At 41.7% G+C, this 18,275-nt stretch overlaps 1 protein-coding gene across 1 annotated transcript in view; it reads right to left on the bottom strand.

The window, feature by feature from the left end:
* The window catches only part of LOC146001949 (uncharacterized), a 53,791-nt gene that overhangs the window by 23,034 nt on the left and 12,482 nt on the right, over window positions 1-18,275 (bottom strand). Inside the window, exon 4 of the mRNA XM_083139668.1 lies at window positions 14,249-14,304. Coding sequence (XP_082995794.1) covers window positions 14,249-14,304 — 56 coding nt within the window. The remainder of the gene's footprint in view (window positions 1-14,248; window positions 14,305-18,275) is intronic.

Here is an 18,275-nt window from a genome sequence, read left to right as displayed (position 1 = left end):
TCTCTTCTGCGTGGTCTACACGCTTGGTGTTGCCGAAAATGTCGTTAGGCATTTTGTTAACGGTTATTTATTAAAGGATAGACGATTCGTAATTCTACGAATTGAGGAATGAGTTTGTCGTAAGCTCCTAGGAGTTCCACGTAAAGATAATCGCCTGCAGAAACATCATATGCCATGTTAGAAACCATCTTGTCATGCTTCATTTGAAAAATGTTCTTGCCGGTAGAAATTTTGATTTCGCCTGCGTTCTCCGGATTCACGGTGATCCGAAGTTTCCCGTCGATCGGAATTTCGTAAAAATTTAAATTGTTATTGAAGACGTAAAAGGTTTTATCCACATCGTCATCCAATTTCGTCCAAATGCTGTTGAGATGAACGATCAGTAGACCGTTGAGTTTAGTTAACATGGAAGGTAAGAGGTTATTGGAATTTGGTGGTGCAGTTTCCATGTTGGTTTGCTTTCTGAAACAAAAAGATTCATTGTCCCTTGGTAGTTATTTAAATTAAATTTCTACATGGTGTGCCCCCTTGTAGATCGAATAAAAAAAAGAAGAGAAGATTTTCCTCTGCAGCGATGCATTTCAAAAAGACTCTCGAACATGTAATTATGTCATTAGATCATGCCGAAGAAAAAAAAGTAAGAGTTGAATTTAATGAGCCTCGTTTGGAGCGAGCTTAACGACATAATAACGACTTCCAACTTTTCATCGCCCGAGGGCTTCCCCTTTTCCTCTTTCCTCCGTATGTTTTTGGAGACAGCGGACTTCATGGCTATGCGGTTACAGTTAACACACGTCACATTTATCGCTTCCATTGCAGTGGCCCCACTCTCTCGTGTGTATTTGACAATCGAGAACACGTAACTTGTTGTCTCTGGCATCCAATGCTACTTTGGTTACGCGCGTCGTGTACAGTACGTGTAAAGTATTTGCAATTCGATGATCGGTGCTGAGTTTTTTTTCACCATGAAACAGGCATTCTTTGTACTCTTTCATGGCGAATTTACTGGTACTTATTTTTCCCACACCCTTCGCTTTCTTGATCTCTTTTTCTTCTGCAATCTTGACGCAGTACATTTTGGCACGAAGCCCCGTAAATTCGCTGATGTACTTCCCGCCAACTTCATCTTTGTATTTGCCAATCGTCATTTTGTTTTCTGTCGAATGCAAGTGATGGCCTGATGGTAAGTTGCTAAAATCAAAAAGATGCTTCAGCGAACTCAGATCATGTTCGAGGCTTGGTGTTTGGATTAGAAAAACGAAGCTATCCGTGTCAATGTAACATATTTCAATGTTATCTCCATAAAAAGGTTGAAACTGATCGTAGTAGGATTGGTACATGTGCAATTTAGAGAGTTCAAGGACGGTGGCAGCTATGGCAATCGGCTTGTTGAGCATCACTTGCTTCTTGTTCTTCTCGACGAATATCAGATTCTCGTCGAAAATGGTGAAGTTTTTGAAGTAGGGGGACGCGACGATCTTCTCGAATTTCTTTTCGTCCGTGACCAACGTTGCGTCGATGTAATTGCGCACGTTCTCCATCGTCTTACCGTAGATGGCGTTATTGAATAGTTTGTACAGATCCTTGTCCGCAGGCGATGTTGATTGCGCTCTGCGTTGCGTGTTCTCGGCTATGTACGGTTCGAGCCTCTTGCTCTGTCGGAACTTCAATCCTCTATGTACTTTCTTCAGCTGCAAGCCGTGACTCACGTAAAATGGAAGGAGCCGGTAGTGCAAAACGTAATTCCGCTTGTTCTCCACGCTTAGTATCAGTTTTGGCTTCGATCCTCCAGGTGGGTTCTCTTTGGTGGGGGCCAGGGCCAATCCGTGATGTTTCTCGTGAAGCGTTTCGGGATAATCGAGATCCACTTCCAAGAAACAACCCCATTCGTTATTTTCGGTCCAGTTGAGAAAATCCTCGCAGGAGAGTTCCTCTTCGGTCATCCACACGTAGTCGCTGATGGGAAGACACTGCGACATGGAATGGCCATACAAGTTGTTGACATCCCAGTAGACAATGTAGGTGTTGGGCTTCGATGCATCGTAACCAGGCGTATGAGGATTATTTGCGAGAGCATGGCGTCGGGGGCATTGGACGATGCCACCGCGTATCGCACTCTCCATGAAGGCATACTGTTCTTTCTCTGCGATGAGCCCCAGTTCCACGTTGGTGTATTTCATCATAGATTAACAAGTCAATCCCGGCGACGTGAAGAAATACGCAGGATCCAACTTGTAGATCGCGATGCATCTCTTGCGAAACGACTCGAAAATGTCCATGAGAAGAGTCACGTCCAATTTGAGATACAGGTCGTGATAGTCGCGAAAAGTTTGGCAATTGAAGGCAGTCCACACACTACGAGCGTGTTCGTAGTCCTCTTCGGAACAGACGTCCTCTGTGAGATGATAAAATGCATCCCGGGGTGGAAGTTCCGTCTCGTCAAATTTGTCGAAATCGTTGACGTACTCGTAGGGGTAGACGCCCTTGCGACGCAACAGATTCAAATTCTCATCCCCCGAAAACATTTGCTTGGTGGCCACAAGATCTTCGTCGCCAAGTTGACTTGCAAGGGTGGCGAGGCTGGAGGACAGGAAATTGTAAGAGTCCAGGATTCTAACTTCCACACTTCCTCCTTCTTCGAGAGGGATTCACACTCTCACTGCAATATATTTCTCGCTCGTTCTAGGGATGATGCTGATTCGAGTCGTGATATTGTACAACTCTTTGATGAACAGATGCGTATCGTATATTTCCGTGTAATGCAGATACACGGCAACGAAATTACAGATGGTGCTCAGGAATAATCCATTCTGATGGTCATGGTGTACGACCTTGTGATTTTCGGGGGTGAAAGCCTGGTTACACTCCGCGCATCTTGTCGCCGTGTCATGTCTCCGCTGTTGTTCCGTTGTCAGAGCAGGTGGAGAAACGTAAGGACCTTTCAGACTGGGTACAAGTTCTCTTGCGCATTCCGCTATCTTCTTAACAAAATGTTTTGCCGCATCAGGTTGATATGATCCATATTTTTTGTGACGTCACAAGTAGAAAATATGTCACTAATATTTTATTTTGTGAATGAAAGCGTAATTTCCTTGTTATTCTATGTAATATTGCTCCTTATTAGTAATGTATATATTTTGTTTAATGTTTGTTGTATTTTATGCTGTGTTATGAGTAGTTTAATGTATCTTTGTTTGCAAGAGTGCTCTATACGAATTTGTATTTCTAAAGATGTATAGATGTCAGTTTTGTTGATAGTAACCTTTTGTAAATAGTGAGTGATTCATCTGTACTTGAATCTGTGTTCTCGAAACAGTATAAAAGCGAGGATATCGCGTAAGAAATATCACACTTTCGCCACGGATCGTCGAAGCTTTTTAACTTAAAAAGAACTCCTCGGTGTTGTGCATACATCCTGGTATGGTAGTTCGGGGCGCAAGCTAGGCCTATGTTAACATAGGTACGCCGATAGCCATGCATTGATGATATGCATAATACTGCAACCATTCTACGTTAAATAATAAAGGCTAAAGAGCAAATATTGGCTCAGTTATCATTGCATATCTCTTGGTGTGGTAGTTCGGGGCGCAAGCTAGGTATATGTAATCATAGGCTTGCCGATAGCCACGCATTGAGTTTATGCGTTTTAATTGAGTCAATTCATCGACAAAGCGAAATCCTCGTCTTCGTCTCAAGTATATTTGCACTATAATTACAATAAATAAAGAATAAAACCTTTCAGTTTATACATACTGCAGTAATGTGGTTTTATTTCTCTGTGCTGTGAATATTGTCTTTGCCTAACACTATCCCTGTACCTGAGAGGAGTCTGTGTACTTCACCGAGTCTCATTGTTCACCGCTGAGTGTTATTAAGTTAATATTAATAGTATAATAATACGACGCATCTAAATAATTGTGCTTAGAACGTATCAAGTGGCAGCTCAACGTGTTGGCTCGATTTTGTAGTGTACAAGGGCAAGACAATTGTTTAAAGTTGAGATTAATTGTGCAAGAGCACTGAACTTTCATATTTATTGAAAAGCACAGAGTTATTTTGTTTCGATATGGACAAGAAGCATTTGCGTAGCGCAAATAAAAATCTCACTTCGAGTTCAGGACTTAATGTTCCCGATTGTTGTCGGGACATTGATAAAGATAAAACCACATTTGTGTGCAAGAAATGTACAAAGCTTCTACATTTTGAATGTTGTGGCCTAGATATTCGAACTGAAAGCCACGAGTCTACCGATTTGGTTTGTAAAGATTGTGAATTATTGTCTACGGATAGTTCATCTGATCCATTAAATATGTTCAAAGCATTAAAAGCAATGATTGAAGGAATTAGCAAACAACAAGTCGAAAGTATGGGAAAATTACAGGCTGATATTAGCAATGATATTAGTAAACAGTCTGAAACATTGCAGGCTGATATGAGTAAACAGTCTGAAGCACTGAAAGCTGATATCTGCAAACAGTCTGAAGCACTGAAAGCTGATATTAAACAGCAAGCTGATTCCATTACCAGCTTGAAAGCCGATATCTGCAAACAGTCTGAAACATTGCAGGCTGATATGTGTAAACAGTCTGAAGCACTGAAGGCTGATATCTGTAGACAATCTGACATATTAAAGGAAGATATCCTCAGACAATGTGCGTTGCTAAAGGATGATATCGGTAAGCAGCACGATGAATCTATAAAAGTATTAAGAGCTGAAATAGGCGAGATGGCCTGTGAGATTCAACAACTGAAGTCTGAGAACGAGGAAACTAGGGCTCGATTCTCTGAAGAAATCCGGCAGGCTAGAGAGATAGACTTTGATGACTTCCGGCGCAGCTTGGCAGCCGATGTAAATAAAGCCACGGAAAATGTTCGCACAGATGTGGAGGATATTAACTCGAGATTCACTGGAGAGTGCAATAGGATTATCGAAAAACAGCTGACAATAGAACAGATATTGGCCGAGGCCGAGACTGACAAAATACAGTTCCGGGCTGAGGTCCAAGAAGATATTAGTCAGATTTCAGTAGTTGTGTCTCAAAGAAGCAAGGACGTTGAGGAAATAAAAACTCAAGTAGAACAACTTACGAATCAGTTAGAGACCATGCACGTTACCCGTCAAACGGAAACAGAAACTGGATCTCGAACAGCTGGTCATCCGTCTGCAGTTGCTGAGAGTGCAGCGTTGCCAACCATGAACATTGAACTAAATGAAGCGATGGACAGAGCCGGCGGAGAGAGAACTAGAGAAGACAAACAAGTCTGTCGCCCACGAGTTACTGCTGATTCAAGAGCTAATGAAGTGGCGTCTGCTGTTCCACCTACCTTTAGTCTTTCGGGCGATGACAGAAGTTACAGAGAGCGTGAATCTCGCAGGGCCCGGCACAGTCTTTATGAAGAAAGGACAAAGAGGAAACGTCTAGAAAGGAAGAAAGATCGCAGTTCCTCCTCTTCCAGCACCACCTCTGACTCTCAGTATCAAGCAAAAATCAGGAAGCGAACACGAAGGCATGGAAATTCAAGGAGCGGGCCAGATGAGTCGCCGCCAAGAACTCAGCGATCAGCAATGACTGGAACTCCAAGGATGGCAGACCTTAATTCCTTGTCGAAGTTCAAGGGAGACCTGGAAGCCCAGAATGCTGAGCAATACTTAAAAGAACTTAATATCAATTTTGATTTAATGCAGATTCCATACGAATACCGATTGGAAATTATTCCTCGGCTTTTCAAGGGCCAGGCTGAGCATTGGTTTCGAGCAAACCAGTTAGAGTTCAAGTCCTATTCTGATTTCTGCCGTCGTTTTCGCAAACAGTATGCTTCAGAAGAGGCCAAAGAGAGGCAGCTGACAGCAGTGAGATCTCGCCGATACTTAAAGCAGTCCGGTATGAGCATGGAGGAATATGCCTGGTCTATTTACTCAGCCTATCGCAATCTGTCTGCCCGTTACATAGAACCTGAGATTGTGAATTTAATCATCTCCCAGCTTCCATATAGAGCTCGCAGTCTGAGTCTAGCTAACTCTCCTCAAACTGTACGGCAGCTAGCCGACTTTCTGAAAAGGTTCGAGGTGCTTGAGGAACAGGACAGTTGGAAGCCTGTGTGGAATAGGGAAGGTGCAGGCCAGGGAAATGCTCCCAGACAAAATAGAATTGGTAACCAACAACCCAGAGTCAGACAAGTTATGCAGAACCAGAGGAATGGATATTCCAATTACAACAGGCGGCGTAATCCTCCGAGAAGGGATGGCAGGAACAACTACGCACGTGGGCCGCGTCGTTCCAGATCTGATCCAGAAGAACATTCCCGTGACTCTTCACGTAACGCCTCTGAACCCAGTAACTTCAGAGCGACGGCGCCTCCGTTTGAACCTTCTGCTTCACGTTTGACGAACGAGCAACGTCAAAGCGTCGACATGACAAGAGACTTTTGTTGGGCACCATCGACAAGTGCTAATCCGAGTGGTATGCAGTCGGATTTAGCCAGTCGCCCAACGTGAATTCTTCGTTCCCGATCACGGTTGGGCTAAAATCTTGGACTTCTCTGGGAACCGATAACAGCGATATAAATAGTGAAGATAATCATCTTTTTGTTGTGCTGACTCTCAATGAAGGAAAACAATGTTTAGAGAAAGCACTACAACAGGCAGTTAGAAAGGAAAATTTACCCAGGGCTCCGTTAATTAAAGCAACTGTAGCAGGCGTCGATTTTATTTGTGTTCTGGACACTGGCAGCGAATGTAATCTCATGAGCTACGCCATTTGGAAGAAGATTAAAGAGAAACTGCCATCATTGCAGTTACAAACATGTCCAGATGTTAGGCTGACTGATTTCACTGGGAGAAACAAAACTAGAGTTGTAGGATGTGACAAGTATATCTGGAGATTGCTGGAAGAAATTTATTGGAGGACATGTTTGTCTTGAAGGGTCTCGAAGCTGACTTTATTTTGGGCTACCCATTCCTCAGGAAATATGAAGCAGGAATTGACCTACAGCGCGAGAAGTTATCCCTCACCGTAGACGGAGTTCCTGTAGAGCAGGACCTCGTGAATAATGGATCTTCGAAAGGGACGTATGTAAGAAATGTCCGTGAAGATTCCCACGTCGATCAGTGGACGGCTAGTCCTGACGACATTCTGCAGAAGGTCAATGCGAATGAGATTTTATGCGAAAGGGGTACAAGCCAATTGAAAGAAGTCTTATTGAAGCATAGAGATGTATTTTCCGAGAGACCAGGTACTATTAAAAACTTCCAGTGTGAGATTGAACTCACCACCACAGAACCTGTGTATCGATCTCCATATCCCATACCTATAGCAAAAAGGAAACTCCTGGAGGAAGAATTAGAAAAGTGGAGACAATGGGATGTTATAATGCCTTGTAATTCCCCTTACTTGAACCCTTTAATTGTAGTCGACAAGCCTGACGGTATTGACTTCAGAAATTTGAATAAAATTATACGTGTTCCACGGAATTCAGTTGAGCCCATTTCGGATGCCTTACAAAAATTTAAAGGTGCTCGTTATTTTACAAATCAGGATCTGGCTTCTGGATATTTACAGATCCCTGTAAAAACTGACTGCCAACCATGTACTGCCTTCTCCTATAAAGGACGTCAGTGGATGTTTGCTCGAATGCCTTTTGGTATCTCTAGTGCTGTGTCAATTTTCATAGCTGCCATGCATGCTGTATTTGGTCCTGAAACCGAAGAGTATCTAACTCAATATATGGATGACTTGCTGATTTTCGACAAAGAACTCTCCAAGCATCTCGAACATCTGGACGAAGTATTGCAGCGACTCCAAGAAGTGGGCATGACTGTAAAGCTGCGAAAGTGTGAATTTGTCAAAAAGGAAATCACCTACTTGGGTCACGTTGTTTCTGGAGATGCGATCAAAATCCAACCAGACAAAAATTCAGCCGTTAAGTTATTTCCTAAACCTAAAACTAGAAAGGATGTTCGGAAATTTCTTGGCCTCGCCAACTGGAGGCGGAAGTTCATTGAAAATTTTGCAGCTAAATCTGAACCGCTCACCAAGCTGTTAGGTAAAAATCAACGTTGGATTTGGGGAGACGAGGAAGAACAAAGTTTCCAGCTACTGAAGAATGAACTTGTAAGAGATGCTAAATTAGCACAGCCTGATTTTGAACAGGAATTCTGTATCCAATACATTGAAGCGACTTGCAGTACGATACTTCTGGAAAGGCATGAAGGATGACGTGATACAGTACATCCGAGATTGTGAAATTTGTGCCCAGAGTAAACCAGACAAATTGGGGATACTCAAAGAGACCCTTCATATCAGTCCCAAGCAACCTCATGAGATGCTTTCTCTGGACTTGATTGGGAAGCTTCCTCGGTCTAATGGATACCAGTACATCTTGAGCCTTATTGATGTGGGTACACGTTTTGTCTCCGCATATGCTTTACGGACTGCCAGCACCACAGAAATTATAAACACGCTTCAGAGAGGATATTTTGCTCACTATCCAAACGTTACGTTTACCCTGAGCGACAGAGGAGTTCAATTTACCTCTAAGCAGTGGAAAGAATTTACCAAAAGCCGTGGTATCCATCATGTTTGCACAACAGCTTACAATCCAAAGGGGAACATGGTAGAACGAGCAAATCAAGAGATAGTCAGATTACTTCGTTTATTTTGTTATCGAGAACATCAGACTTGGTCTCGATACATATCAAAAGTTGTTTGGTTAATTAATTATTCCATTTCTGAGACTACTGGATATTCACCTGCTGAACTATTTTTCAACCATCCCGTACCCAGAGAGATCCTAACCCATTTCAATTGGCCCGAACGGGAAGAAGCCCAACCGGATTGGAAGTCCAAATTGTTCTTAGCCCAAGTCAGGGAGAAGAAGAAGCTATCGAAGAATATAAAGCAGAAGGTAAACGCCAAGACAGTGACAGTTGGAGACTTCGTGATGGTTAAAAACCATACCTTAAGCTCCTCACTAGATAGGACCATTCAAAAGTTATTTATGTTGTGGATAGGACCTTATCTAGTGGACAAAGTGGAAAATAATGTTGTGACATTGCTAATTCCAAGGACTAAAGAATTATATGATAAGGTTAACTTGGATAACCTAAAACTGGTGCGTTTTTCGGAGGATAAAATGAAAGAGTTTGTACTTTAAAACTAAGTTTCCTCCAGGTAGATAACTTCCTTCCTGAAACTTAGTTTCCGAAAGGAAGGGGCAGATGATATGATCCATATTTTTTGTGACGTCACAAGTAGAAAATATGTCACTAATATTTTATTTTGTGAATGAAAGCGTAATTTCCTTGTTATTCTATGTAATATTGCTCCTTATTAAAATGTATATATTTTGTTTAATGTTTGTTGTATTTTATGCTGTGTTATGAGTAGTTTAATGTATCTTTGTTTGCAAGAGTGCTCTATACGAATTTGTATTTCTAAAGATGTATAGATGTCAGTTTTGTTGATAGTAACCTTTTGTAAATAGTGAGTGATTCATCTGTACTTGAATCTGTGTTCTCGAAACAGTATAAAAGCGAGGATATCGCGTAAGAAATATCACACTTTCGCCACGGATCGTCGAAGCTTTTTAACTTAAAAAGAACTCCTCGGTGTTGTGCATACATCCTGGTATGGTAGTTCGGGGCGCAAGCTAGGCCTATGTTAACATAGGTACGCCGATAGCCATGCATTGATGATATGCATAATACTGCAACCATTCTACGTTAAATAATAAAGGCTAAAGAGCAAATATTGGCTCAGTTATCATTGCATATCTCTTGGTGTGGTAGTTCGGGGCGCAAGCTAGGTATATGTAATCATAGGCTTGCCGATAGCCACGCATTGAGTTTATGCGTTTTAATTGAGTCAATTCATCGACAAAGCGAAATCCTCGTCTTCGTCTCAAGTATATTTGCACTATAATTACAATAAATAAAGAATAAAACCTTTCAGTTTATACATACTGCAGTAATGTGGTTTTATTTCTCTGTGCTGTGAATATTGTCTTTGCCTAACACTATCCCTGTACCTGAGAGGAGTCTGTGTACTTCACCGAGTCTCATTGTTCACCGCTGAGTGTTATTAAGTTAATATTAATAGTATAATAATACGACGCATCTAAATAATTGTGCTTAGAACGTATCAAGGTCCACAATACAAGATGACATCATTTAATTTTTCTCCGTAGATGGAGAAACTGCAAGGCTCGTGGTGAAAAATTTGTATTGTGCTTGAGGTAGAGGGATCAGGGTTGCAAGACGTTATGGGAACTTGGAAGCTTTCAAAGTCGGCATAAAGGACAACGGGATGGTGGAGAAGAGCCTGGTGTTTCTGAAATTTCATCTTGGTTCCGGGTTCCGGCATGACATCTTCGGGTTCTGCATTCACGGAGCCAAAACACTTGTGCTCTTCTCTCATCTTCTTTCCCACGCGAAAAATTCTCAAACACCGATCGCAAATTTCAATCTTATCGTGATTCTTGCTCATCTGTCTTCCGAGTAATCGAGAAAAATTCCGTATCAAACTGTAACGGCCATCTACAAGCAAGAGTCGAATTACATTATTCTGGCTTCTCGCAGGTCTTAACACACAAATGTCGCCGCAATCGTCAACCCCAAACACAGAAATATCGAGATCTTCTCCTTTTTCCTCTCTACAGTTTTTTAAAAATTGATTGATCTTATTCAGGGGCACAGGATAGGAAATTCCTCTCATGACATTCTTGTATTTCCTCTCGTATCGTCTGTAATTGGACAGACGTTGGGGGTCATTATTATTAGCTGGGTGTAATGCGGCGATGACAGACCATCTTGATGACTTCGCATCATTACTTTCTATGTTTAACACGGCTTTTTTTTTAATGTCTGGTGCAACATTTTTTGTTTTTGTTTTTTGTGTGCTGCGTAACGGTTTGAAATTGCAGACTCGAAGCTGTAACATGTGGCTGCGACCGCAAAGACTCCATCCACTCCCACGTCCTTCAAAGTCTTCTTGTTTTTGTCCCAGGTGCTCAAAAAGCCGTGTCACAATCTCGTCAAGATCGTCGTGATTGCCCTCATGTAAGCCTTCGCACCCTACGTAAAAGCTGAAAGTGCTTGTCTCGGACGAGTCAACTTTCTCATACAGCAGGGTCAAGACGAGATGAATTTTAACTGGAACATTAACAAGGCAATTCCGTAATTTATCAAATACCAGAGATTTCACATTGTCGAGGAAGGTGCTCGAGTCACATTTTTCGTCACCTCCAGATTTATACGCCATGATGCGTGCACTTTTATTCAAAGCACCGCCTTCATGCGCATCAATGCGAGATTTCTTTGCCGGGGGGACGACATCATGTTCCGGTAGACGACATTTTTTCAAATGCTTCGAGATGTTCGATTTCGAAATTAATTTTCCACAGTTGCGACATGCCGTCATTTTACCGCAAAGACCGGAGGGACCTGCTTGCGATTCCATATTTCTCTGTTATTTATATATACAGATAATTTTTTGGGGGGTATGTGGTGGTAGGGGAAAGCGCACTGAAACAGAAGGAAAAAAAAAGTTGATAAATGCTAGACTTTTTTTCCTTCCACAAGTGCATATATATATTAGACGCGAACAGTGTGTGCACTGTTGTAGGAGGTGAAAAGAAAAAAAATGTGTGTGTCAATTTTTTTTTATGATTCCTCTGAATATGTGTGTGTGTCAGACGCAAAACAAAATAAATATATATATATCATAAAAAAGAACTTACTTTTTAAGAGAGAGACAGACTTCAAAAAAACTTGTAGCTCACTAAAACTTCCACGATGATATATATGTATACTGTCAGACAAAACAATTAAGAATACTGAACTGCCACGATTGACGTTCACTATGATAATGATGTACAAAAGGAGAAACTGGTGTGTTATATAGGAACCCCACCCACGCGACCCCTTGGTTAAAACACAATGTCCTAGCAATGAACCCCCGTTGACCGATTCACTCATGCATGTGGTACAAACGAACAATGCTATACTTTTTTTTTCAACAAAAGACTTTTCGATGCGCACAATATCCTGTGGGGGACAAATAGCAATGAACGGGCGTTGACAGTTCCACCCATGCACGTTGTCGATCATTTCCTCGGCCTCTTCCACGCCCCGTCAGGGTGGTGTGTGAAACGGGCGACCCCGCTCTGCGAGAACCAGCACAAAACTCAACCATGCCTGAAACGAAACGGTGGACGCTTCGTTTCGTGCTTGTGATTCCATAAAAATAATACGCGAAAAGGTTTGAAAATTCCACGTGCAACAATGCAGCTTTTTGTTGGTCGAGCATAATGTGGATAGGTACTCTTCCAAAGCGGATGCTGCTGTGCTCGCTTCCGCCGCATCCTCCTCTTCCGATTCTATCGTTATCTGGGATATTGTGGATTCTTCGTTCATGACCGTGGAGGCAGAAAAAATCGATTCGCTTCGGGTGGAAGAGGATGCGAACTGAATGGGTTCGGGGAGGAGTTGCCGTTGATGTTGCGGCAGCGGGGTTGCCGAAGCGGATAGCAGCATGGGCAGTGCGGGCGAAACGATCATTTCTTGCGATTTTAGTTCCCTCGAAAAAATAATATTGTTCTCCAATCGAGCACACTCTTGCAAGAAAGCCAAAGCTTGCGAGTGAAACTGCGAATCGGTCCAGTATGCAGGTTCGGAGCAGAAAAAGCGAGTGATGTTTCGAAGCCACGAACGTTCTATTTCCGCATCACCCGCACACATCGCCTCCAAAGTTGCATCGTTCAACGACGACGATAGTTTCGGAAACGGTTGCAAGATACTTTGCACGTTGCGCGAAAACAACTGCATCTTGGACGAACTTTCGCGCTCTTGCTGTGCAAGCCCCGGAATGGTCAACGTTTGGGGCGATGCTGTCAACGAATCGAAAATCGATTTCAATTTTTCTCTCCCACTCTCGAGCGACATTCGATATTTTGGAATTCTTTTTTCTCGAACGTTTTGCAGAAAATTTGGATCGCTTTGAAAAAGCGTTTGGTCCGTGATGAAGACGTTGCGTTGAGCGATGGAACACAATTTCTCTATCGGTGTTGAAAGATTCGTTCGACCTAGCGTGGCTATCCACGCAAACGTCAAAAATTGCGTAAATGCTATGGGAGCTTCGCACAGGATTATAGATTTGTTTATCATGGAATAATCTACGTAAGATTCCAGCATCGAGAACGAACAACGTTGATTAAATTTCTGGCAACATTCGCAAATGGTTTTTTTGGGTTGGGCACCACGCACTCCTGGCGGGGTTATAGGGGCCAGGAATCCTATAAAAAAAAACAATTATTATTTGTTTGTTTGCTTGCGTCACAATACAGAAATAATGAGAGGCGCGCGCGCGTGTGTGCGTGTGTGGCACATCGTTCCCGAGAGGTTTACAAAAGGTCACGATATATAAACATGGTCCCCGGACTTGGAAAAAATTACGATAAGGTGCATTCGTACTACAAGGATGAGAAAGTGTATTTACTCGTACCGGCTTTTCTGCGCTGTGAAACATCGTCAGCGCAATAAATAAGGCGCGGAACGTGGAGAGAAAGTGAGTTTTTGAGGTTTTGGTGCGATTTTCTTAGAGGTCGAAAAATCAGGGTTGCGGTGGGATGCACATTTACTATCTACTTCTATAAATATTTGGGGGGGCTCAATATGTGCTGTTATGTTGTAAGCATACAGACATAGGCTCCCGTACACACATATACATATGCATATATGCGTATGCATGTGTGTGTATGTGTATATATATATATATATATATATATATATATACACACACACATATAAGGGAGAGAGTGTATACAAGTTGCAGGGAAATTACTGGATACACATTTAGTTAGAGAGATGTTAATATTATATAGTACTATGTACTAAGCAATGCATTGTTTGTAGACAATATCCCTGTACTCTCCAACATTTTGCTCATTTTGACAATTATCCTCGATGATCGGTATTTCTATCCTATATGTATGCAACCAAGTGACCAAAATTCACAGTTGACACTGAAATTTATTTCTATTAAAGACAGAAAAATGTAGTATGATGTGGAAATATCTATTACAAAATATACGAATAACGTACATACGATAATATATCGATATCATAAATTTTCATAATACTGCGTAATCGCTTTAAGGGGAGGGGGAACGTCGCCAAGTGTCCCCGGAAGGTCCGCGAATGCATTATCAGATTTAATAATATGATAATAACAGAGTTCTTCAACGTACTTACTTTCAACTCACCAGGACAAGAATCGCTATAATTCCGTAGATAATGCGTAATGTCATCTGCAAGAATTAGAATAGTAAATAAATGTATGGTGTGCTTGTGGTAAATACAGGGTGTCCATAAAGTTTCTTTACAACTTCAAGCTTTTATTCCAAACACATATGAAGAGATAGTTTTATTAAATTTATCAAATAGTAGCAGTATATATTAAAGTTTTTTTTCTTAACTTAATAAACCTCAATATGGACACCATTCGTTGCACGAAGGATGTCAAGGCGAAATTCGATTTTGCGCCATGTCCGCTCTAGCATAGCCTCATCAATGGTGGCAATGGCATCATTGATCCTTTCTTGAGGTAAGTAATCTTCTCTACCTTTGTTCGATACACAGCGTCTTTAATGTAACCCCATAGAAAGAAATCAAGGAGCGTCATGTCTGGTGAACGAGGTGGCCAGGGAATATTGCCATCCCGTCCAATCCACCTACTGGGAAATGTTTGGTCCAGGAAGTCATGAACATTTAATCCGCAATGTGGTGGTGCACCATCCTGTTGGTGAAGAAAGGGTGGTTGAAGATGAGCCAGTTGTGGTGTCACATATTCAATCAAAAGGCCAAGGTAAACATTTGCAGTAATTGTTTGCTCCGCAAAGAAAAGTGGACCAATGATTTGATTGAACATCAGTCCACACCACACATTCACCTTTGGACTGTTTCGTTTGAGGTCCATTGTCGCATGGGGGTTTTCTGAGCCCCAGATTCTCGCATTGTAATTGTTCAGTTTACCGGAAACATGAAATGTTGCCTCCTCAGTAAAACACACTCGGTTGAGGAACTTTGCATCCTCCGATATTCGATGAAGCATGTCCACAGCAAACATTTTGCGTTTCAGTTTATCATTGGGCTCGATGGCATGCAACAGTTGCACTTTATACACATACAATCGCAGGTTGTGGTGTAGGATCTTGTGCACTGTTGATCGTGGTAGCTGTAACTGTCTGGCAGCAGTGCGAATGGATTTATTTGGAGAATTAACAAAGGCTTGTCTTACATTAGATGCCTTCCACTGATACTCGTTTCCTTCCACTTCTTGCTTTATCCAAAATTGTACCAGTCTCCTTGAATTTCCTTGTGTCATTTACAAATTGATGGATGTGCTGGTGGTTGTTTCCCATACCTAGTCCTGAAGTTTCGCTGAGTCTTGAGTGTCAGATTTTGTTTCAATGAACCACGCCACACATTGTACCTTTTCTTGCGGAGTAGCCATTTTTCTTTCGATGACCTCTCTTTCTTCAAGATGTTACCTGACATACACAAATTGACTATTAGTACAAACTTTCCAGTACAATAAAAAAATCACTCAAATCTCTCATCATTTGCATTTGTAGTGAATTTTTGAAGTTGTAAAGGGACTTTAAGGGCTAAATTCCATGTTGGATTTGACCAATGTGAATAATAGAACAACGGAAGCAAAGCGAATAGTTACAAGTTTTCTTTTGTTTTATTTTCTCCTTTGTCTTGAAGCAATTGGTGATGTCCGAACTCAGGACGTCCCCAATTCAGGAACCATACACACACACACACACACACACACACACACATACGCACACACACACATACGCACACAAAACAAGATCACATAATTTCACATCTTCCACTTCACGGTAGGCAACCCACATTGACGGAGGGCGACGTCTTCAGTCACCTGATGTCATGTGTGCTGCTTCCAACGTCCTCTGTTTAAAGTCTGATTACACAGCACATTTGGATTCAACATGATGTCGCAAAAGCACACTTTACCCATGACGTCCGACAACATCTCAATCAAACATACGGGGACAGGTAGATAGGTCGTGGTGGACAAACTCCTTGGCCACCACGATCGCCGGATCTAACTTTTCTTAACTTTTTTGTACGGCGCCACATGAAGAGTTATGTTTATGAGACTCCTGTAGTGTCGGAGAAAGACATGGTTGCACGACACGATTCAGCGTGTGTATGCAACATCCTTGGGAGGTACAGTGTTTGCAACGAACTTCAGGGCCGCCACATCGAGCGGCTCTTGTAGTGACGCAGGTAAAGCGGGAGATGTGAAATTTTGTGATCTTGTCATCTGTGTAGTACCAAGACGGTACGTTTCCGGATATCGAAACTTGATCAACTAAGTCCCCTCTACAACCACTAGAAGTGCGTAATAGGAATTCTGAATCACCCTGTATATATTTCTAACGCCAATTCATCCTTCCTGACTCAAATAGTTGGAGGTCCTGCTCTGGGAAGAGATTTCACTGAAATATCCAACTGGTAAAGACCAGTTCTTGAAATGGCACTGTTATCATTAGAATTTCCATAGTTCCTGAATTGGGTAATCCTGAATCAGAAATATCTGAAGTAATTAAACTATTAGTAGTATTGTTAGTTTTTGTTTCCCTATATCTATGTGTGTCTGTATAGCAATCTTGCTCTATTTTTGTACTTTACTATAAGAGTGTGGTTCACAAACGTTTTTCTCATTGTACCCTTTAGTCGTAAACTAAACCACTAATGTACCCCCCCCCATAGGTTCTCCCCGAATAGTGGGTTTTGTGATTTTTTTGTCTGCCTGATTGGTGGGGCGTTTTTGATATGTTGGAGGCGTCTATGTGCAAAGAGCAAAATGGCATTGAGCTGCATGTGAAAAGATGGTAAGCAAATAAACATTTGTAAACAAACTGTGAAGCACAATTTTGTAGTTTTTATTGTAAATTCTCAGAGTTTGTAGTGAGAAGGATGTTCCTTAGCTTGTTGCAGTTTCTTGATGTCAGATTGTGCACTTGAAACTTTCAAGCAGAGATTCGGCTCCAAATTTGGCAAAAATGTTGTCGCATGGGTATTCTCGATATTTCTTTTCCGAGCTGATAGCTTACCCTTTTTGATTCGTTCATGTACCCCTTGATATACGCGTACCACACTTTGAGAACCACTGCTATAAGCTAAATATGATAATGAGAAGATGCACTGCTCCAGAAGGTGATAAAACCAACATTCCTTATTTAAGCATTCTGTTAACTTGTGGCTTTCTATCGTGTTAAATTAGATTATTACATGTGATTGCTAATACATAATTATTTGCACAGTATAAAAATTGTATTAAGTTTCGTTTGTGTACTAAGTTAGACTTCGTTGGGTCGAAAATATAGGTGCACAAATACAGGATGGAATATAATTATTCCGGCACAGTCTTATGCTAATATCATTAGTTTTAAAACAAATACACACTTGAAGAATCCGGTGGAAGAACGACGAAAGTGACATTTTCATACTTCTGAGATATAAGCTTTTTGAAAGGCTTTATTTGAAATGTGTGATACAATGAACATCAGACATCAGGTCAATATTCTGACAATATACCTACAAAGTAACAAGAGTGAATATTTGGTAACAATGGAGAAAAAAAACAATAGCATTGTAATGTAAAAAAAAGCGGGAAAAAAGATGAATGTCCAGAAATTTGCGTGAAAAACGATTAAAGTCACCTGAATCATTGCAATGGCGACAGGACAAGATGTTCTAAACTGAAACATAACGTTACACCATAATAACGTCCACCAGGGGCGGCCGCTCATAAGGACGATACGGACGCCGCACTGCCGTGTGTAACCACAAGTGAACAAACATTACATTATCATTTATATATTAGCTTTTATATTGTCTGAATTGTAAATATTCCGTTGCATATAGATCGTTGGTTAGTCGGTTCTGTAATCATTATTCCGCGACAACTGCGAAGTTTTAACGCCACCGTGCGGGAGAATACGGAACTTCGAGAGAAATCTGGCGGGCGGCGTCCTCCCACTTTACGAGACGTAGAGCATTCTCAGGCGCGGCCGCGAGGGGTGTCATGCGAGGGAACTGGGGGAATAACGCGCGCGGGATCTGTGGCTGGGAGGACGGAGGGTTTGTCGTCCGGAACCCACCCCTTAGGCGAAACTGACCCTCTCTCCGGAGAACGTAAACAATGAAGAGTTGCCAGAAGCAATGAAGTTAACATAAG

This window comes from Lepisma saccharinum, chromosome 18 (assembly GCF_977018435.1).
Source record: "Lepisma saccharinum chromosome 18, izLepSacc3.1, whole genome shotgun sequence".
NCBI lineage: Eukaryota > Metazoa > Arthropoda > Insecta > Zygentoma > Lepismatidae > Lepisma > Lepisma saccharinum.
Note: the sequence above shows the minus strand (reverse complement) of the source record. Positions and strands in the feature narration are given on the sequence as shown.